At 34.3% G+C, this 23972-nt stretch overlaps 1 protein-coding gene across 3 annotated transcripts in view; it reads right to left on the bottom strand.

The window, feature by feature from the left end:
* The window catches only part of KrT95D (phosphofurin acidic cluster sorting protein KrT95D), a 141286-nt gene that overhangs the window by 71682 nt on the left and 45632 nt on the right, over nucleotides 1-23972 (bottom strand). For all 3 annotated transcript variants that reach the window (XM_018544080.1, XM_018544078.1, XM_018544079.1), the window contains exons 2-5: nucleotides 4187-4490; nucleotides 3598-3885; nucleotides 3414-3513; nucleotides 3021-3176 (exon numbers count right to left, since the gene is read on the bottom strand). In XM_018544080.1, coding sequence (XP_018399582.1) covers nucleotides 3021-3176; nucleotides 3414-3513; nucleotides 3598-3885; nucleotides 4187-4490 — 848 coding nt within the window. The remainder of the gene's footprint in view (nucleotides 1-3020; nucleotides 3177-3413; nucleotides 3514-3597; nucleotides 3886-4186; nucleotides 4491-23972) is intronic.

The raw sequence follows: 23972 nt of genomic DNA, 5'->3' as shown, positions 1-23972 counted from the left end.
GTTCAAATTTTTGGGGATAATTTTCAAAGGTTGAAATTTATTGGGTTTTCTATTTTGTGGTTAGGTAATCGTTTTAATTTAGGAAGGATCAAATTTTTGCGGTTAGTTTTCAAAGGTTTAAATTTGTTGGGTTTTTTAATTTGAGAAGATCTATTTTTGAACATTATTCTTGTTGCGAAAAATATTACCTCGGGCGGGAGTCGAACCCGGATATCTTGCTTTAACGCGCAAGTTTCCTACCAAAATAATATTTTTCGCAATAAGAATAATTATTTCCATATTTAGTATTTTCATATTATTAAAGCATTTCAAGACCAACGATTGTTCGGCGCGCAATTTAGAGGGACTACGTATATTAGTTAATTATTTCTTTGTTTGAATTCGTGATAGTACCGCAGTAGTTTATATATAAGCAATTAAAGATCCTAGCTAGACTGTTATAGGCTTCGTATTTGTATTAGTTACGTTTTTACATTAACAGTCTTTATTATTGAATATTATTTTAAAATATATTTTAATTAAATTTTGTTAGTATTGAGTAAAAACGAGCAATTTAAGCCTCAAAGACAAAAATAAAGTTTATATTATTAGAATTAGAATCAATAAAACATTCCATCAATCTGAGTCTGATGACACATGATATTTTATTAATTTAGTGTTCCTCAGATCAGATCTGGTTGGTCCATTACCAATACTACAACCAGGTTGTGGCAAACCTTCTTTCTTCGATGAATTAGCTGGCTTACTTGTCTTTTTAGTGTTTTTTGTATAGGTTCGCTTTGAACACGGGTTCTTTCGAATGATTGGAACAAATTTTACAATAAATGCAAGTAATCACAAAACTCTTGATATTTTTTAATTCTACACTTCTTAATTATCTTAAATCAATTACCGTTCAAATTTTTAATATCTTTTAAATAATGATTTACAAAGATTTTCTTTTTTAAAAAAATTTTCACATGATAGCCGAAAATACATATTTGCGTCTATTCTATGAACATTATGACAGAGTACAGCCAAATTGTCACATGTTCGATGTCTCATAAGGACTTTACATTATAAATAGTACGCAAATCTGCTTAACTGTATTTATTTAAATTTTTTTATTAAAATTAAGAAGGTCCGATTTAAAACACGGTCCGATTTAGGACATTTGGTAATTATTTACATTAGGGGACACCTCACCGATGACCTTGATCTTGACATATGTTGTCAAGGTCATGATTCTGAGTAACTTTGCCTTAACAACTAGGCGGCGGTCTCTTATAGTTTCTGAGATATTTAGATTTAAAAGTATAATTTTGTATAATACAAGACAAATATTCACTTTAGGGGACCCAGCTCCGATGATCTTAACCTTGACATATGTTGTCAAGGTCATGACCTTGAATAACCTCCCGCATGTTTTAGGTGGCGGTCGCTGACCGTTAAAAAGTTATTAACAAAAAAAGTTTCAAAATTAACGTATAATTTCTGCCATATATGTATTATAACAAGTACTATTTTACATCTCCTTCCGTTTAGAAACGTTAAACTTTCCACGCGAAGTAACTCTCACCTCCCCCAACCCCCTGCGAAGGGGCACACGACTTCTACGATTATACTGTTGCTATGATAGTACTCTCGGGGCAGATCTCTGTGACGGTGTGGGTGCGGGGAGGTGGCCGAAGGCCACCTCCTTGCACCCGCCCGCGCGCGCGTGCGTGCGTGCGTGCGTGCGTGCGCGTGTGTGTGTGTGTGTGTGTGTGTGTGTGTGTGTGTGTGTGTGTGTGTGTGTGTGTGTGTGTGTGTGTGTGTGTGTGTTCCGTTATATAACTTCCGTTATATAACTAAGCATTCGTTATATAACGATTATGAGTCTATTACTTGATATTTCACACACACACACACACACACGGGCGGGTGCAAGGAGGTGGCCTTCGGCCACCCCCCTGCACCCACACCTTCGACAGAGGTCTGCCCCGACAGTACTATCATAGCAACAGTACAATCCTAGAAGTCGAGTGCCCCTGTGAAGAGGGGGAGGGGGGTTAAAGTTACTTCGCGTGGAAAGTTTAACGTTTCTAAACAGAGAAAGGTGTAGAATAGTACTTAATATCATACATGTATTATACATATATCATATGTTAATTTTAAAACTATGATTTTTAATAACTTTTTAACGAAGGACGAGCGACGGCTAAAACCTGTTAGAGGTTACTCAGGGTCGTAACCTTGAGAACATATGTCAAGGTCAAGGTAATTGTGGAGAGTCCCCTGATCTAAAGATTTACCGGTTTCACTACTGTTAAAAATAACTTCAACGCTTAATATCTCAAAAATGATAAGAGTCCGCCGCCTAGTTGTTAAGGCAAAGTTACTCAGAATCATGACCTTGACAACATATGTCAAGGTCAAGGTCATCGGTGAGGTGTCCCCTAATGTAAATAATTACCGGACATTCTCCTATATATATATATATACACCTACATAGTTATTTAAAAGTCTATTCACAAAAGTCTATTTACAAAAAATCTCATTATGTTGTAAAATTATATTATGCGATAATAAGAAATCTCTTTTTGTTTTTTTATTTCATTATATTTAACAAATAAGTGCGCAAATTAATAATGTTTATTTTACAAAAAATATGCATGAGAGAGAGAGAGAGAGAGAGGATGATCAAAGGCATAAATTTAAATGAAAAACGTTTGTATGGAAGTTCTAATATGATAATATTTAACTGATTTAACTGCAAAAAAAGTGACTGTTTAGCGAGTGTAATAATAGCCTGGAGCGAAAGCCAGATAAGTTTGAAATGTGTAATGTATCTTCCTTACCGTATAGCATTATATATGATTTAATGTATAAGGTACCAACATTTGTTTAAACGCCAATGTTTAATATGTCTATTACTTAAATATTATATCGCAACATCAGCACAATGAGCTAATTTCAAATATTGATAAAATATCTTACGTAATACACATATATCACACATTTATCAAAATATGCGAACATGATCGGATTATGTGACTTACCGGAGTGAGGTGGCGCAAGAAGAGATCGACTAGAACTGAAAAAGGGTCTTAGTGATGGTTTCGGTGTACTACTAACAGACATGGTGTCCAATTCTGGTCCACTGTCTGATAAATCTTCTAATTCGTTGAACAATTCTTCTATCTCCATATCACCACCTTTAACAATATTATGAAAACATTAAAATATGTTATAACATTAAAACTTATTTTCGAAATAATTTTATTTCAATTATTTAATGTTTCTAAATTGCATTTAGTATATAAAAAGTTTTAAGAAAAACTCTTATTAATATCAATTAATATTAATATTAATATCCATTAATTTTAGATCTATTACATCAATTTTTTTACAGAATTTTGTTCATATAGTATATTTTACATAAAAGTTTTTACCTGAAAGTTTTTGTCCAATTTCCTCTTGATCGTGCTCCAACTCCTCAGATACCCTAAATCGCTTCAGAAGAGCTATAAACTTTTGCTTTAAATTTCTTTGCTGCAAAACACAATAAACATTAGAATTCAATAGAAGCAATGAGGGAGAATCAGAAAGCTTTCTGCATGAAAATATTGCGCATACCCTGGCATTCGTTGGAATCTTTCCGCGACTTTTCCGCCTATGTAATTCCAACGTAGGCTCGCTATCGCTGCCCTCCGCCTCGCCCTCCGAGCTAAACTCCTCCTCCTCGTCACTAAATTCTGGACAGAGTCTCTCGTTTAGATCATGTGTCAGTCTTTTATCATGATCAACCGGTTGGGAACTCAGAGCGACGACGCTTACACGTGCCAATGGGACTGAGTGACCACCGTACTTTTCCGCCTTGTCTGATACAAGTTCTAACTCGACATCCATTTGTTTCTGCAGCACCTGTAAGAAGTGATTCTGTGATTATCATTGCAAAGAAATTCAATACCAGATGCAACATCGGATCGAGAGTTCCATCTTATTTCGGAAAATATTTTATTATTATATATTTTGTAACACATATTATAATCTTGATAAAGAGTTATTTCGTTTATTTTTTATATATGACAGAGTATTATTGTAATTATACCACAACTTTGAGCAAAAATTAAATAATTGTCCTAAAATCAAGAGTCCTTTGTTATATTATAGTTTAATTCTTAAATAATTGTATTTTCAATGGAACAAAGTGTCATAATCTTACCTGTGCCATGTTAACGATTCCCTCCGCGAGAGTCTTGTATCCGAGCATTGTACGATTTTTGTATCGTTTCCGCCTCTGCAATAATATTAGAAGCTTATTGCCTTCTCTTTTGAGAAAATGTGGATACTGAAGTGCAAATTGCAATTCCAGTTCCGTGTCGAGTATGCCACCGGTCGGTATAGCCATCTCATTGGAACGTAAGGTTCTCTTGGAGCTCTGCATCTTGACCGCGATACTGATGGATGATAGGTCTGAGCCGAGCGGTCGGAGTATCACTAACCGAGTTAACGTCAAAGAACACAGCCTAAAAATAAGGCGAAACTAAAATGAGATATTTCAAGATTTAAGATTTATGGCTTAAGGATAATGTAAGATTTGATCGCAAAAGACACTGCTTAAAAGAAATCTATGCAGATCAAAAATATATTCAGCAACATGAGTATATAATAAGTAGAGCTCTCACAGACAATGTTTACGTATCCTAGAATTAACACTAAACGTACCATGACCCGGTCAAATGACCGGTTGTAAATTTTTGATTAGAAAATTCGCATGAAATGTTATCGTTTTTTCACATTTGACTTCATAACTTTTTTTATTAAATATATACAATTAATTTTTCATCATTTATTTATACTTTTATTTGTTAAATCTGATAAACACGTGTAGCCTAGCGTTATTTATCGCGACATGTCATTTGACCGGTTATAGTAGGTACAAATAGGTATATATTAAATCTCGGTACGTTTAGTACTAATAAAGACAAAACTAATACGAATATGAAGCCTATAACAGTCTAGCTTGGATTAGACCGCCGCCTAGTTGTTCAGGCAAAGTTACTCAGAACCATGACCTTGACAACATATGTCAAGGTCAAGGTCATCGGTGAGTTGTTCCCTAATCTGTATAATTACCAAAATAGGGTCCCTTTAAAAGGTACTAAGAAATATTCTGCGAATCCTAGAAGCCGAGATATTAGTTTCTCAAAATCGACAAAATTTGCAGGTTTTAAAGTGCTCCCCTAATTTTAATGCGTAATGTATTTATACAGTATCGTATAATGCACAAAAAACGTGCACGCAATCAAATTTATAATAAATATTAGAGTGATTCACGAAGAAACCAAAAAAATTGGTTATTGCATCAGTTACAAGCTACTTTCTGTTTATCGTCACACTTGCGTATTTAAAAAATTATCCATTTTGTATACATATTTTTTTTAAAGCAACTATGTGTTTTCTTTACACCATTTGATTTATCTCATTATTCTGTTCACAAAAGTATTAAGGTACGATAATCAAAAAGTCAACAGTTTATGAGTTATTTAACATTTTATGTCAGTATGTATCAAAATAAAGTGTAAAAATCTCGAAAACTATTGGTTTTTTGGTATCTCTACCTTAATACTTTTATATGCAAAATAATTAGAGGAATCACGTTATCTAAAAAAAATTACATAATTCCATTTAAAAAAGTGGAGGTGACCTTCATATCTTTTTAGCGCCTCCACCAAAAAAACAATTATTGACATCACATTATGTGCCCCTCGAAACCAAGCAACTTTTGTTTGACACTTTTTCTTCTATTGTCAAAAACAAGCGAGTTATTCAGGTAACCTGTTTTAAATGCCTCTCCCTGTATATAAGGTTATATTTCGATTTTCATTCCCTATAAAACATCTAAAGTGCTAAAAATCTATAATGCACGTAATGTATACTATAAATTTTTAGTATCAGCAGTAGTATATTTGGTATATTTATTACCATATATTTAGTATTGATATTCAAACAAAGCTTGTTTTGTGCTTCGCACAATTTTCAACATGGCTGACTGTAGGACACAGATCAAAGGTACCGACACGGAGTGAAACTACTGTACTTACTTATACTGTGACTATATTATGTCTATATTTGTCTTTATTTTTTTTATGTCTTTATTTTATTTTATTTTTATTTTTATTTATTTATTTTTTTAAATTTATGTCTATATTTTATTATTCTTTATTTTTTTTTCTTTTTTATTATGTCTATATTTATTTATCAAATCACATACTATTCTTAATTTCGCTATTGTAATCCTATAATCGTAGTTAACAACCTTGAATACTTTTATATACTAATTTATATGAAATTTCAAACAATTGTTCGGTCATATTGTATTCTTTATTTTGAATATTGAAATTTTAATGTTACATTCGCAATCAACAACCTCAAATACACTTATCAATTTATGTAAAATTCCGATCAATTTTTAATAAAATATTCGGCCATATTGGATCCGCCATTTTGAATTTTGAAATTTTCATATAAAGTTCGTAATCAGATCCAGTCGTTATTTTGTACAATCAAAGATAAAAAATAAAGTGTATCAAACAATCAAAGAAAAGTCTATAAGAACTCCCGAAAGGGATACCTTACGTATTAACATCCTCGTTTCTCTTAATTGTATTTACCAGGTGTAAGTATGAAATGCGGATTTGAGACAACAGATGGTGTATCAATGCAATGTGTAGTAGGGACCCTCAAGTAAGGGATCAGACAATCAGACAACGATCGTCATTGGTTGCGTTCAGCAGAGAAAGCAGTTTTGCAACTGTTGTAAAATTCTTTAATATGATTGGTCTTGCCCTTACTTCCTTATTAGTTCTAAATGTATAAACCAATCATATTCAAGAATTTTACAACAGTTGCAAAGCTGCTTTTTCTGCTGAACGCACCCATTAGAGGGATACTGGAAGTACGTTATAGTTAATACGCGGGAGTATTCAAATGCATTGTTATTAAGACTTGTATTAAACAAGCTAGAATAAATGGATGGTAAAGGTATAGAATACCCCGTTCAGTTCAAATTTTGATAAAAATACACTCATTCGACGCGTTTTTGCACGAAACGAACGAATCTGGCAATAAAAACTTTTTAGGTGTTCAACCGACACGACCAGAGGTATGATAGATTATCCATTTTTCTCTTCTTTTGGGAGATTTCGGGAAATGGCGCATTGTATGGCCATTTCTACTTAAATTTTTGCAATTTGGAACTTCACAGTATCGCATTTCGCAATGATTTTAAAAATATATAAACTGAATTATCGAACCCCCCCCCCCGTACATACGTATAATATCTACATCTTAAAACAAACAATACTAAATCAGCAATTACTTAAGTATGCTTTCCTTTTAGATGACACATTCGACACAAACGTCGTTCTATCCTTTTTAACATTCAACGAATGATAAAGATAGAACGATGTTTGTGTCGAGTGTGTCCTCTAAAAGGAAAGCATACTAACCTAACCAACGGAAGTATCCCACTAATGGCGGCAGCCAATCCGCATCTTTCACGCTGTTGTCTGATCCCTTACTTGAGGGTCCCTAGTGTGTAGTATAAAGATTTGACGTATATGCCACTTTGTTGTGCCATCAACAAGTGTCAAACGCACATAAGTGATAAATTGAAAAAATGTTTGCATAGTATTATTTTGCTGTGTTCAATATGTCGAAATTTGTTCCAAATAAAGTGCATTCGCCGACAGCATTAATTATTTGTTTTCATTTGAAGAAAACTGCTGCTGAATCATACCGATTACTTCGAAAAGCTTATGGTGAACATGCTCCATCGCAAGATACGTGTAAACGATGGTTTCGGCGTTTCAAAAGAGGTGATTTCGATTTTGTAGACAAGGAACACGGAAAACCGCCAAAAAGGTACGAAGATGTAAAATTGCAAGCATTGTTGGACGAAGATGATTCACAAACACAAAAACAACTCGCAGAGCAATTGAGCGTTAGCCAACAAGCTGTTTCCAATCGCTTATGAGAGATGGGAAAGATTCAGAAGATCGGCAGATGAATACCACATAAATTGAACGAGAAGCAGATGGAGAGGCGCAAAAACATATGTGAAATTTTGCTCAAACGATACAAAAGAAAGTCATTTTTTCATCGTATTGTTACTGGGGATGAAAAAGCTTTGGCTTTTTGTTGGCACCTCTAAATGAGAATTTTGATAAAATGAACATTGCATTTGTTTGTCCACTATTTGTCCACAATTGTCCATTAAAAAAATCGTTTATCCACCGTCCAAAAAAAATTATAAACTAAAAAAAGTTGTAGCACCCCCATGTAAATATTTTTCCTAATTATGCACAGGAATCGTTTGTCCACCATGCCTATGCGTTTGTCCACCCTTTATTTTCATTTGTCCACCAGCCAAAAAAAAGTTATAAACAAGTTAAAATTAAAAAATTCAACAGTAAAATCGAAAGTGTGTTTATCTCTAAATCACGTACAGGATTTGATTGTCCACCATAAATACGCTTATGTTCATGCAGAAATGCTGTTTGTCCACCTCGCAAAATTGTGTTGTAAACAAATTAAAGTTAAAATATTCGGCAGTGTAATTTTAAGTGCGTTTATCTTTTAATTACGTATGGCATTCGATTGTCCAGCATTTGTATGCGTTGCTCATAAATCATTCTTTATTGCCTACCTTGCGTAGAGAAATTATAAAAAATAAAGAGAAAATTTCATCAAGGAAAAAGAAAAAAGAAAATTTCATTTTTTAAATTTGTTTATAACTTTTTTTTTGGCGAGTAGACAAATGAAAATAACGGGTAGACAAACGCGTAGGCATGGTGGGCAAACGATTCCTGTGCATAATTATAAAGTATACGCACTTACTTGTCTGAAGACGAATTTTGTAACTTCAATTTGTTTATAACTTTTTTTTGGCGGGTGGACAAATGAAATTAACGGGTGGACAAACGTGTAGGCATGGTGGGCAAACGATTCCTGTGCATAATTATAAAGTATACGCACTTTGTTGTAGCCCACGAGTGCTATCACAATTAAGTCTCGCATTTCAGCCTAGCAACGAGCTGGCGGAAATGCAAGATTATTACCGCGAAGCAACCTTTGCATTTCGGCATAGCAACGACTTGCGGAAATGCAGGGCTGCAAATTCCATAGCGCGTGCGGACAGCGATCACTGATCGAACGCAAGCAATGACCGCACGCACATCGAACAATTATTACTAAAAAGCAAATCTTGCATTTCGACAGGACAACGAACTGCCGAAATGCAAAAGGACGAAGTTCGCATTGCTCACGGCACGCATGCCGCTAGTTCGATGACACCGCGATGCCTATATATTCGGCGGTCTAAGGACCGGCGAGAGAGTCTTGTCATACATCTAAACGTAACGATACGTTACGCGCGTCGCGAGAACCGAGTCATATTACATCCGCGATAACGAGTGTCGCCGACCGGTCTAAGTCACGAGCGAGGACTTTAACCCGAGTATTATTCTTTTAATTAAATTCAACTATTATAATCAATTACTCGAATTGTAACAATCAAAGTGTAATCTTTTAATCGGGTAATTATAATAATTAAATAAAGGGTTACGATTACTTGAATAAATGTAATCAGTGGTAATAACCTCTCGAAATTGTAAGTGTTATAATAAATAAAAGGGGTTATTTTAATAAAAGTGTGGTGCAGTGTGTGTTTGTTCTACGACCTTGACCACTTTCCTCGTTTTCCTCGTGGGTTCCAATTCTTTGAGCGGATCGAATCCCAAAATAATATCTTGTTGCACCGAGAGGTACAACAACTTATTTGTCCGAAGACGAATTTTGTAACTTCAATTTGTTTACAACTTTTTTTTGGCGGGTGGACAAATGAAATTAACGGGTGGACAAACGCATACGCATTGTGGACAAACGATTCCCGTATATAATTAGGAAAAATGTTCACATGGGGTGCTACAATCTTTTTTAGTTTATAATTTTTTTTTGGAGGGTGGACAAATGATTTTTTTATGGACAAATAGTGGACAAACGAATGCAATGTTCATTTTGTCAAAATTCTCATTTAGGGGTGCCAACTTCACAGAGCTGGATGAAAAGTGGATATATTTTGAGAATCCCAAGTGCAAAAAATCATCCACATCGACCGCAAGAACAAATTGCTTTGACAGGAAGACGATACTCTGTGTTTAGTGGGACCAGAAGGGTGTGGTCTATTATGAGCTGTTAAGGGGATCCTAAAGCCTCCTGTATTATACCGACTAAATCGTATAATTTTTGTATCGTAAATACTTTTTTTGTCATTCACAGATTCGAAAATCCTTTTACAGAATTAAAGTATACGCATTAATACGTGCCTGTAAGGTAGAATCTATGCTGAAAACAATAAAAAATTTCAAAATCGAGTTCTTCTTTACCATTTTTTAGTCCAATATGGCGCTCCAGAGCTGTCACGTCGTTGCACGTCGTAACAACATTTGTTTTATGGGCCTTCTACAATAAGCCATAAGTCATTACTCACATGACATAAGTGTTAAGTCACAATTATAAGTCATAAATCTTAAGGAATTTGCATCTACAATAAGTCGTATTAGATCGTTGCATCATAACAGTTCAGCAATTAGATTCAACAATTAAATTCGACAAGTTTGATGAGTTCCATGTCATAAATTTCTTGTATACATTCATATTCCATTTTTAATACGATATAAATCACTTCGATCAAAATATTCTCGATTCAGTTTTTAGGTTATACAAAATCAGTTTTCTCGTAAGAAATGGCAGACACATACTGCTTTTTGATTGGTCAGTCATAACGTAATCATAAGCTGTAAGTCAGAAGAGATGGAATTTCGCCATCTCCACTCGGTCACGGACTACCGACTTATTACTATCTTATGACGCATTACTGACTCGCTTGCAACTAGCTTCTGACTTCTGATTTATGACTTATGGCTTATTGTAGAAGGCCCATCAATGACACGTAATCGTCTGTGTGTAAGATGTCTTAAGATCCCCTTAATGGGCCTTCTACAATAAGCCGTAAGTCACAAATTATAAGTCATAAGCTAGAAATGGACCAATCACAGTCGTCAATTTTTAATTTCTTACTTCCGATTTATGACTTATGACTTATTGTAGAAGGCCCATAAAGCCTGCTGAAACGGTTAATACCAAACGCTACCAACAACAATTGATCGATTTGAACCGTTCGCTACTCGAAAAAACGACCAAAATATCGAAAAAGGCAACACAAGATTATTTTTCTCCATAACAATGCTCCATCACATACGGCAAAACTGGTTCGCGACACGTTGGAAGCACTCAGCTGGGAAGTGCTAGCCCATGCGGCTTACTCACCAGACGTGGCTCCTTCCGATTACCACTTGTTTGCATCGATGGGTCACGCACTTGCTGAGCAGCGCTTTGGTCTCGTACGAAGATGTAAAAAAATGGCTCGATGTATGATTCGAGGCAAAAGGAGAAGATTTTTACTGGCGTGGTATCCACAAATTACCCGAAAGATGGGGGAAATGTGTAACTAGCAATGGAGCATACTTTAAATAAACCACTTTTTATCATTCTTCCAAAATTAACGTATCTTTTTCGCAAAAGAAAATCCGCATTTCATACTTGTACACCTAGTACAGATGGAAAAAATCCTTTTTCACAAATAAAGTATCCATAAAAATACAGGCTGCTAGCTGCAATTGAATATGAAAAACAAAAAAAAATTGAAAACTTACAATTTTGTCATCGACTTCTGCAGTCGACTCGTCACAATATACAGGGTGATCCGAAATTCGCGGAGTACAGGACATGATACTTTATGCTAAAACAAACAACTTTTTCCTTTAGCAAAATTGCGTCCGACAAATAGTTTTTGCAAGAGAGCTTCTTGAAATTAACGAATAAGCACTCGGATCCATGTAGCGCTCAGAGCCGGCGCGCGGCGAGCGCGCCTCACTTGCGTATATCTAGTCTGCGTCAGCATGAAAAGGCACCTTAAGAGTGCGGCCAATAGGGTAACGATTGCTGATTGGTCCGTCAAATTGTGGCAAAAGCGGAAGTTGCGTGCCCATGTATGTACCATTTATGTTTTAAATTGGTAAGAAGTGAGCGGTTTGCAGCGAGTGACATTTATAATAAATTAAAGAGAAGAAGAAGAGGTAAATGGCAAAAATTACGTTGTAATTATATATTCTTTTAATGAGATGAAAACGTGATTTTCTTGTGTAGTTATAACTTAACCTAGTTGTTTGTTGATACATTATAGCTATCATGCCTGGCTGTGTAGCCGATTATTGTACAAATTCCTCTAAAAAGGGATACGAAATGTGCCGCTTTCCACGAGAGCCAAAAAGGCGAAAAATTTAAACTGAAAACACGGGACAGCAGAATTGGACTCCGTCCAATAATTCAATATTATGTGAGATTAGTAAGAATTTGCTTTTGTGATTTTTGAATGTAAATTATAAAACGGCATAAATATATTGTATATTATTCTAGATACACTTTAACACAGAAATGTGGACTAAATCAAAAAATGGAAAGCGTATACTGAAAAAAGATGCTGTTCCAACTGTGTTTGCTGAGTTTGTAGTTAAAAAATTTTCTATTGCTTATCAACTCAATATTTAAGAAATACTGTGTATATAAAATGAAAAGAAAAAATCAATATGATTCAATTTAATTCAATTATTAAAACAAAAATGACAAAATCTAAAATTTGTTTACACAATCAGGTAAAGTTAGCAATATGACTGCTCATGCCGAAGATGTTACTGTCGATGCCATTAGCATGCAGACGGTTCAGAGTGATATTAGTCAAAAAGAAAAAACCGATATAAGTTATACAGAAAACTACATCATCGCCGATGATGCCATCACTAGCGTGCAGACTACTGAAAGTGATACAGTTAGCAGCGAAGAGACATTATCTGACGAAGATCTCAGTAGAAGTTTAGAAGAGATGAAAACCATTGAAAATTCTGATGAGAAGATGCAGAAATTATTACGACTCTTTGAAAAAAGCGAAAGATTGCGCAAGAAGATGAAAAAAAAAACTGCAGCGGATGAAAAAGCAAATGAAGCGACTACGTACAGCACATAGTGGGGGTTCAATTTTAAATGTAATTAAGCCAATTTTAAATGAAACTCAAATTAAGCTCTTAACTGGGAATATTAAAAAGGTTCAAGAATGGCCATTTGATACTCTCAAAAGGGCTTACGAATTGCGATTTGCATGTGGCAGATGAGGAACTTCGTAAAACGATGCCTCTTCCCTCAATAAGAACCTTAACGAGGAAATTGGAAAATTTAAAGTTCGATAGTGGCATAAATGACGATGTTTTTAAATTTCTCAATATAAAGAAGACTTACTTTAATGATTTAGACGTGTATGTTGGTATAGTTTTAGATGAAATGCAAATACTAGTTAGTAAATCATTTGATGCGTCATTAAATTCGTTTATTGGCAAGGTAACGCTTCCAAATCATACTAATGGCTTGGCAACGCATGCTTTGGTAATACTCATCGTGGGTATTGGTAGCAGGTGGAAACAAATTGTAGGTTATTACTTCACCCCTAACAGTGTAAATGGGTCAGTTTTACAAAATATTATTCTTGAAGTTATTAAAAAGGCAGAGGACATTGGTTTACGTGTGCATTTTGTTACTTCTGATATGGGCGCTGCAAATCAACCAATGTGGAGAGTTTTTGGTATATCAAATTCTAGATTTTCAAAAACAAAAAATTATTGTCAACATCCGCTTGATGAAAATCGTAAGCTTTATTTCTTTGCTGATGCTCCTCATTCTTTTAAGAATTTAAAAGAAAGTTTACTAAAAAAAATAAATTTTTCATCATTCCCCTGACAACCCAGGTAGAACACAAAAGTCACAATGATATCATAAGGATGTCATCATGACTTTGTTTGTCATTTAAAAGTCACTGATAAAAAATGACATAAAAATGATCTAAAAATGAAAAATGAAATTGTATGTTATATCATAAATAAAAGCGCCTTTTGATTTCTGAAATATTTATATCGTTTTAATATATTATTAGAATAATGAAGACAATAAAGAATGCGCTTATAAATAATAATTAAGATATGTGATTTTATTGTGATCGATTCTTGAGATTTCGACGTACATATGTATAGGTAACTCGCGCAGCCTAGAGTCCCTATACTAACAATAAGAGTCTGGCCAAGGTCTAGTTCTTTGGTCTAGTTCGACAAAACGCATGGCGTCGTAGTACATAACCAAAAACGTTATGTGATCGATGTGGTACTGCACTATTCGATAAAATAATGAAACGGTATATTACATTTCGCATAAAATTGATTGCAACAAAGGACGATTACTTTATATATTAAAATAAGAATTATACATATAGTAGTAAAACTATGGCTAGGCTATGATATGCTGCTATGATATAATTTACTTATATCATTTTAATGTATTTTATAAGTAATATATTTATACATAAGTAATGTATTTATAAGTAAATTAGAGGATATGTTTACTTATGAATACTATTAAAATTTATTTGTATTTGTATTTTTACATTAAATAAAATGTTAAAAACAACTTTATTATCTCATTGTTCTGTTCCTACTAATTGAATAAAACTGGTGCTGTTTAATAATAATGCTGCTATTAAACGATATAATTATTTATTTATGAATACATTAATTGAAATTATATTTGGTAAATATTCCGAATTACACAGTCAGCCCCAAATGACTTCCGAGTGACCTTGACCTTGACCTTGACCCTCAAGAAGGTCAAGGTCATTGACCATTCCCGTCGCTCGTCCTTCGTTAAAAAGTTATTAACAATCATAGTTTTAAAATAAACGCATTATTTCTGCTATACATGTATGATATGAAGTACTATTCTACACCTTTCCCTGTTCATAAATTTTCTACGCGAAGCAACTCTCATCCCCCTCCCCCCTGTGCACCTACTTTATTTGTAAAGTAACTTTCACCTCCCCTTGCAGAGGAGCACACGACTTCTACGATTGTACTGTTGCTATGATAGTACTGTCGGGGCAGACCTCTGACGACGGTGTGGGTGCGGGGAGGTGGCCGGAGGCCGAAGGCCGCCCCCTTGCACCCGCCCGCCCGCCCGTGCGTGCGTGCGTGTAAAATATCAAGTAATAGACTCATAATCGTTATATAACGAATAACAGTACAATAACAGTACAATCGTAGAAGTCGTGTGCCCCTGTGCAGGGGGGGGGGAGTTACTTTACAAATAAAGTAGATGCTTCCTATTTTCTAGATATTTACCATGGAAATCGTGTGCCCGTGCACAGGGGGGAGGGGGATGATAGTTGCTTCGCGTAGAAGATTTAGCACATTTACATAGGGAGAGGGGGTGCAGAATAGTACTTAATATCATACACGCATACACTTCGCAACATTCAGTACTTTACAAACAAAGTAGGTGTTTCTCATTTTTGATTTTCTGGATATATACCGGAAAGACATATTATTGTATTATATGAAATTAGACTTTTAGGTCTAAATATCTCAGAAACTGTAAGAGACCGCCGCCTAGTTAAGGCAAAGTTGCTCAGAATCATGACCTTGACAACATATGTCAAGGTCAAGGTCATCGAAGCTGGGTCCCCTATAGTACATAATTACCATTTGTTTTATACTTGTTGAGCCTTCTATTAATTGATCTTAAATTAATTATGGTTGCTCAATATATGAAAGGCGTCCGTAATAGTAGTTACGACGAAGATGACCGGAAATGTTGTTGTCAATACAGAACTAATGAATTTAACATGCAAATAATTCGAGATAATCTTTTTGCGGTATTTAATCCACAATTTAAGATGTTTAACAGCTTGAGATCCATAATATCTTAGTATAAAATTAAAAAAAGACATGTTTAAAAATAATAAATAATTCGCATTATTTCAGTCAGCGAGTTAAAAAACAAATAAAATTAAAGTTGAAGGACTCATTATATGAAAATAATAATTAAAACGAGGTGAAGGACACCCTCTTTTATTTCAGATATGTAGACGATATTTGTACTATGGTTGATTCTGAAAAAATTGACACGTTACTTCTGGTTTTCAATGCATTCCATCCACGTCTCCAATTTACATGTGAAATTGGAGGTGATAAATTGGAATTTCTAGACATCACAATAACAATAATCAATAACAGATTGAGGTTTGATTGGTACCGTAAGCCCACATTCTCAGGTAGATTTCTTAATTTTCTGTCTAACCATCCAATTTCTCAAAAAAGAGGCGTAATTTATTCGTTGGATGATAGAGCTTTTTTACTTTCAGACTACATACAATACTACATTCCATGAAAAGAATTTAATACTTATAATTAATATTTTACTTGATAATGACTACCCACTCTCATTTATTTTTGATACAATCAACCAACGAATAAAACTTTTGCAAAGAAATAGACAAATTTCTCATGTTGAAAAGGCTAATAAATTGGAGAATAAAAAAGCTGTTTCTTAGCTTACGGTACCTTTTATACCTTTTCATACTGAAAAATTCAAACGGTTTAACAATGATGAAATTAAAGTTTCTTTCCATAGTCCTAATAAGATGGGTAATAAATACATTAAGGTATAGAAGGATAGTCTGCCGCATACATCCAAGAGTACCCAGATAACAAAATGTTCGCAGTGATATCATAGTGCGTGCACGTCGTGCGGATTATTCGCATGATGTGAGTGCATATCGCCATACAGATGCGTCCTCATATGAGACTCATATTGCTCGCACGCATGCGGACGCACACGAAAAAAAAAAAAGTTACAGCAGTTCTTATTAATTAGATTTCTTTCTCCATCATTTGTGTCCTCTCCTTAAGTGCTGAACTGACTAATAATACCTAGGAAAATATTTCTAAACCTGATTTGAGAACTCGTGACTCGATCCACGGTCCAGTTCTGAGTCGTTCACCTAACGTACTGCTCCACTGTTACCTTATTGACAGAGATGTTTCGAATGGTCTGTGTATACAATTAGGTACACAACTTTGCTTCCGCCGTTCTTACAGGTATAAATTTAGTTAAAAAAACGGCGGGAGCAAAGTTGTACACCTAATACTTTTAATAAAAATATTTTGTCTACCCAAACAGATTATTTTGTTAAAATTACTAATAGAACACTTATTTTGTAATGGCAATAAAATTTTACCTTGTTATTTACAAAAAGTAAGTAAGCAAATAAATTTGTACCGCTAAATAAAAAAATTTACAATATTTTCTTCATTTAACAAAAAAATTGTATTTTGTTATTTTAACAAAATAATTCAATGATAATTAGCTATTTGTGTTTAATTCTTTTTTTTGTTACCATTATTATATCTTTTTTCTCAATGTATAAATTGTGCAACATGATAACAGCACGGTGAACGCACGGTGAACGCACGGCGTGATTGCATAATGCGGTTCATTGCGCTTGCACGCATGCCCTCATCACGTCGTGCCGGCAACATGAATAACAGCACGGTGTGCGCCCGGCGTGATACGCTCGGCGTGATTGCATAATGCGATTCATTGCGCCCGCACGCATGCCCCCATCACGTCGTGCGGGCAACATGACATTCAATGTATGGGCACGATGTGATATGCACGCATGAGGGCAATATGAGCTCGCACGAATTGTTATCTGGGTAATGTGGTGTATAGAATCCAATGTAATGATTGTGATGCGTCTTATGTAGAACAGACTGGAAGGCAGCTGAAAACCAGAATTAATGAACACCGTAGCCATATTAAACATAATACTTCTAACCGTTCGGTTATTACGGATCACAGATTGCAATATGATCATGACTTTTAATGGGAAGATGTTAAAATTTTAGATGAACCTAATTATAGAAAGCGAATAATTTCTGAGATGCTAAACATTAAAAAGCAGAAAAATAGTATTAATTTACAAACGGACACTGAAGGTCTTCACGATTCATATATTCCCATTGTAAATAAGGTTTGATCTTTTGTTATCGACAATCGACACACTGCTTAGTTTTGTTGTTATATCACAGTATTTGCAAGACAGTTTAACGATTTAGTACACTTAATCCTTGCATTCGTTTTACTTTGCATATTTTATACAATAAGTGAAAATGTTTTGTTATTACTTTTATGTTCATTTTACTCTATGACTTCTTTTATTTTATTTAACTTTCATATTGTAAACTGACAAATCGTTTTCGCTGGTGAGTTAGACATTTTTTTTTTTAATTTCATTATTTTCACATCTTTTGATTTTGTTCTCATGCCAAATTACAGATACATTGTTTCAATATACGACTTTGCCATCTTGTATTGTCAATGTTGTGTAACGAAGAGAGAAATCGAGGAGTCAGTGAGAAATGTGTTGTCTCAATTATATTGGAATAAGGAATTTTTTGTTGAACGTCTGAAGAGGACTCAAACCAAGAGTCGAAACTTGTTACGACATTTTACATCGAGCGATTTTTTGTATTATTATTGTATATTAACCGATATTCTAATTTTTGATTGTGTCTAAAGCGGCTAAGTATTTTATTGTATTCTTTTTCTTTAAAAATTCATATTATAATTTTTATGTTATAATCGCTTTCTTGTTTACTTACGAATTGACTCTCATTGTCCTTCACCTCGTTTTAATTTTTATTTTAATATTTTAATATTTTAATATGTGATGCGTTTATATGTTTATTGAATTTTATTTTAATATTTTAATATTGTAATGCGTTTATTTTTATTAAATTTTACTTTAACATTTATTAATTTGCGTTAATATTTTATTTATTACATTTTATTTATATATGTGAACTTCCGGTTTGGAGGGACTAGAAGGTTAGCAGGGTATAAGAGCGGTGACAGCAATAAGATATATAGGGAGTGTGAAAGAAGAGGAGGAGAGCGAAGAAAGAGGCAAGGAAAGAGAGAAGGTCAGGCGCTATTATAGAGATATGAGAATAGAGGACGCGAGCCGTAACATTACACGTGAGTGGCTGCGACATAGACTTAGAAAGAGAACGATGCAAAGAGACCCGTCTGTCCTTGTCTAACTGCGCGTGCGTGCGCGTTGAATGCTTGAAAACAGGAAAGCGAACATAACCTGTAATTTTGCAAAACGGTGTTCACCGTTTATAAATATGTGTAAATATACTTAATCCCTGACATTCAACGTAGATAAAATATGGCAATTAGATAATTATTAAGCTTTTAAATAAATGTAGTGTAGTGTGTTTAATAGAAATGTAAACAAATAGAAAAGTGTAAAAATCTGTTTATTTTAAATACAAGTTTCTTGCCTTTTTGTGCTTCTTTCTGAACAATGTCAGATACATTATTAATCATTTCTTCAGAAATTCCTGGATTATATTCTTTAGAACAGGTCCAGCCATGAAGCGTTTGTTTGCAAGGTAGGCATTTGAGGAAACTACGTCTGATGAATTCATAAGCGACAGGGGAGTAAAAGTGGACACTTCGTAATCTGTAAATGTAATCTGTATCTGTAATCTGTATATTTTATGTACATCTCTTGTTGTCCTGTGGCACCAATGCTGCTCCGAATTTTTTCAGTGGTATACATTACCTTTTTTTGCTTCCAATATCTTTCAATATTTCACTTTCATTTGCTTCCAATAATCCTTGTCCTTCATCTGGATCTTTTGCATTACAAACGGAACTTTGATCTTCTACAGGTAACAACTTATTGCATAAATTCTCTTCGTAATTATTTTCAGTTAAAGCTAAGTTATCACTTATTTCTTTGGTCACTTCCATTGGCTCATTTAATGTTTTTTACGCTACATTTTCTGTAGGAGTTTCCAGACAGTGAATAGGTACAGCACCAGAACGCAGTCTCTTCCTGCTTCTGTATTCATCGTGAGAATGATATGATTGTTCATCGAAATGATTGCTACATACATATTTATTTCTAGTATTTTGACTTTTTGTTAAATTTAGAGCAATTAACCATTTTTCTCTTAATATCTCTTTCGCCGGAAATCTATGTACAGAAACATTCAGTTTTATTTTTAGGTTAACAACGTTATTAAGCGGATTAAGTGTCTTATTTATCATTACTCACTTGTGGAAACTGCAATTACAGAGAGGACTTTCTTCTATTTTACATAATATACATTGTTTGGTCATTTTTAAAGACTAATAAATAACCTTTTATTATGCGCGACTTCTTGTGAGAAGCGAAAATACCTGCACACGGTTTGCGCATGCGCTCGAAGACGAATACAGAAAGGGTCTCTCTGCACCTTTCTCTTTCTATTCCTCTATCGCTGAATTTGGTCACTCGCGTCCTCTATTCTTATATCTCTATGGGCGCTATAGGTCGAGTGGAGTGTGGAGTGAGGAGTTGGTGGAAAGAAGGAAAGGCAGACTGAAAAGGAAAGAAAGAGAAAGGTTAGAAAATAAAAGCGCGAAATAGACAGAACAGAAGAGAGGAAACAAAAAAAGTCAGAGAAGACAACAAGCGTCTGTAGAGGGGAAGGCGCGAATAAAGTAGAGAGTAGAAGGGAAACTCCTGATACAGGATAGCGCGCAAGCGCAACTGGAGAAACGGTGATTGGTGGACGACGGGGGTGGAGATAGAGAGACAGTTATGGATAAATTTGTGATACAAGAAAAAGGGTAGAGAGGCAGTGTAGGGACAATCGATGAGTTGTTAAAAAGGAAAAGGGGAGAGGAGATGGAGGGAGAGGAAGACGAGAAAAGGGCATTTGAGAAGAGCAGGAAGATAGAGAGATCCCCGCCGAAAGGAGGGGAAAAAGAAATCGAAAATCTAATAAGAGAGCTTAAAAAAGAGTTAAAAGAAATAAAAGAACAAGGAAAAAGAACGGAGGACACTGTAAGACAGGAGGTAGGAAGGATGAGGAAGGAGATAGAGGAGAGAGAGAAGAAATAGAAGGAGGAGAAAGAAGATATGGAAAAAAGAATTAATCAGCTGGAGAAGAAGATGGAGGAACAGGAAACAATGATGAAAAAGAAAGAAAAAGGGAGGGAGCTGGATGGCTGGGGAGAGAAGGACAAGGAGAGAAGGGCAAGGGAGGAAGATAGTGTAGGAAAGATAGAGAAGAAAATTGAGATGATGGAAAGGGAAGACAGAAGGAAGAACATTATCATTAAAGGGTTGGAAGGGAAAACAAGTGATATTCATGTGGAGGCGGAGAAGGTTCTGAGGGACATACTGGGGCTCAAAGTGGGAATTGAGGAGGTGAGGGAAGTGGGGAGTAGAAGAGAAGGGGGAAGAAGAATGGCGGTGGTTAAGCTCTGTAGTAAGGAGGCAAAGCGAGAAGTAATGATGAAGAAAAGCAAATTGAAAGGGAGATTAGAGAGAATAGAAGATGATTGGACATAGAAGGAGAGAAAGATGCAATTCAATCTGCGGACGATAGCAGAGGAAAGTGTGGTAAAAGAACGAGGGTTGCATATGGAAGAATATGAATGGAGATGGAGAAGATGGGATGAAGATGGGGAGAGGTTGGAGGGCACAGGAAGACATGGAGAGATGGGGGAGAAGGGGAAAGCATAGGGAGGGCAGAGGAAGGCGGAGGAAGGAGGAACGAACGAAGAGTGAGGAGAGGGAAGAGGAAGGGGAAGGATAGAGAGAGGGATTTTAAAAGAAAGGGGAGAGGAGGAGACTGGAAAATAGCCTTTCGGAACGTGGCAGGGATGACAGGGAAAGACGAAGAGTTCTGAGAAGGACTGAAGGAATGGGATATAATAGGACGATATATTACTAAATGTGCCAGTTCAAAGTGAACGTACATTATGTATATTTTCTATGTTGAATATGTACCACGAAAAGTAAATGATAGATTACTCAAGGTGCAAATTCAAAATGAACATACCTACACGTAAGTAAAACACATTACAATCTGCATATTACAGTTTTCTAGAAAATAAATGCAATTAACATACATAAAGTATATTTTCTATGTTCAATATGTACCACGAAAAATAACTAATAGATCATTCAAGGTGCAAATTCAAAATGAACATACATACATATAAGTTAAACAGATTACAATTTGCATATTAAAGTTATCTAAAAAATTTCTGCAATATGTTATTCTTAGTGCACAAAATATAAAAGTCGGTTATTGAGATTTGATTTCAAATTTTCAATTTGTACTAGCCCGTGCAATGAAAAATAATTGCTTGTAATTCCAGAGTACCAATCTGTTAATGACTCGGAAAAAGAACATGGCGGCCTGCTCTCAAAAGACTTTCGATGGATGGAATAAATGGTTAAAATAGAAGTTATGAAAACGTTATAGATTAAAAGACTTTAGTCTTTCTTTAGTCGAATTTCTAATTTTTGTTTGAACTTCCGGTTTTGAGTTAGTTGTATTATAGCATAGATAAGAAATTTATCAATTAACTCTGAAAAAGAAGTGACATCATTTCTTACGGTGCAAGTACAAAATGTAATAGTGTTTGGAAGATTGATTTAAATATTCGCATTAATGACGGCAAGCTTCGATTGGTATTGTTGAGAATGACATAAGTAAAAGGCATTACAACATAATTTTGTGTGTTCACATCGTTATCGTTATGGAGCTTTTGAAAATACGGTGGGTCCTTATTTTATTCTAATCTAATCTTATTATTCATTATTTATAAGTAATACTTTTCGTACTTCAAGTGTCGAAAAAATTACTCCGTACAAGCTTCGACATTACTTCTAAGTGAACAACCAGAAACTCATCAGTCTTTTGAGAGCAGGCCGCCATGTTCTTTTTCCGAGTCATTAACAGATTGGTACTCTGGAATTACAAGCAATTATTTTTCATTGCACGGGCTAGTATAAATTAAAAATTTCAAATCAAATCTCAATAACCGACTTTTATATTTTGTGCACTAAGAATAACATATTGCAGAAATTTTTTAGATAACTGTAATATGCAAATTGTAATCTGTTTTACTTATATGTATGTATGTTCATTTTGAATTTGCACCTTGAATGATCTATTAGTTACTTTTCGTGGTACATATTGAACATAGAAAATATACTTTATGTATGTTAATTGCAGTTATTTTCTAGAAAACTGTAATATGCAGATTGTAATCTGTTTTACTTACATGTAGGTATGTTCATTTTGAATTTGCACCTTGAGTAATCTATCATTTACTTTTCGTGGTACATATTCAACATAGAAAATATACATAATGTACGTTCACTTTGAACTGGCACATTTAGTAATATATCAGTTACTTTTGGTGGTAATATATTATATTAGATAATATCATTTAAAGTATTGAAGGTTTAAATTATTAGGTTACATTATTAGATAATCATTTTAATTTAGAAAGGTTCAAATGTTTGGGGTTAATTTTCAAAGGTTGATTGGGTCTTTTATTTTGTGGTTAGGTAATCGTTTTAATTTAGAAACGTTCAATTTTTTGCGGTTAGCTTTCAAAGGTTTAAATTGTTGGGTTTTTTAATTTGCGAGGATCTATTTTTAAACATGGCTTGACCTTTCCATTTTAATGATATGTTAGGATTAATAATATATCAGTTACTTTACGTGGTTAATATATTATTATTAGATAATCATTTAAAGTTTTAAAGGTTTAAATTTTTGATATATTATAGACGTATATATTCTAATAGTATATCTGTAAAGAATTATACGTTCTTTACCACTTTCATTTTTAAAAAATTAAGTTATTTAAAACAAATGTTTTAATAAAAATGATAATTTTTATTTTAAATAAGTTTTCAAAGCTTATTTTATGTTTCTTATACTAGTCAACAGTCGAGAGTATTTAAAATAATTTTATTATTTAAAATATATATTTCAAATATGTATATATGTATTTAATATGAAGTGAAGGGTACAGCGGAAAGCGGAGGCGATTCGAAAATCGGCCAAAAGTTACGTACACTTTACGTATGTTCACTTTGTACTGGCAACTTTAATTAATAATCAGTTACTTTTCGTGGTAAT

This window comes from Cyphomyrmex costatus, unplaced genomic scaffold (genome assembly GCF_001594065.2).
Source record: "Cyphomyrmex costatus isolate MS0001 unplaced genomic scaffold, Ccosl1.0 scaffold419, whole genome shotgun sequence".
Classification (NCBI taxonomy): Eukaryota; Metazoa; Arthropoda; class Insecta; order Hymenoptera; family Formicidae; genus Cyphomyrmex; species Cyphomyrmex costatus.
The sequence above is the reverse complement of the archived record's forward strand: the minus strand, read 5'-3'. Positions and strand labels throughout refer to the sequence as shown.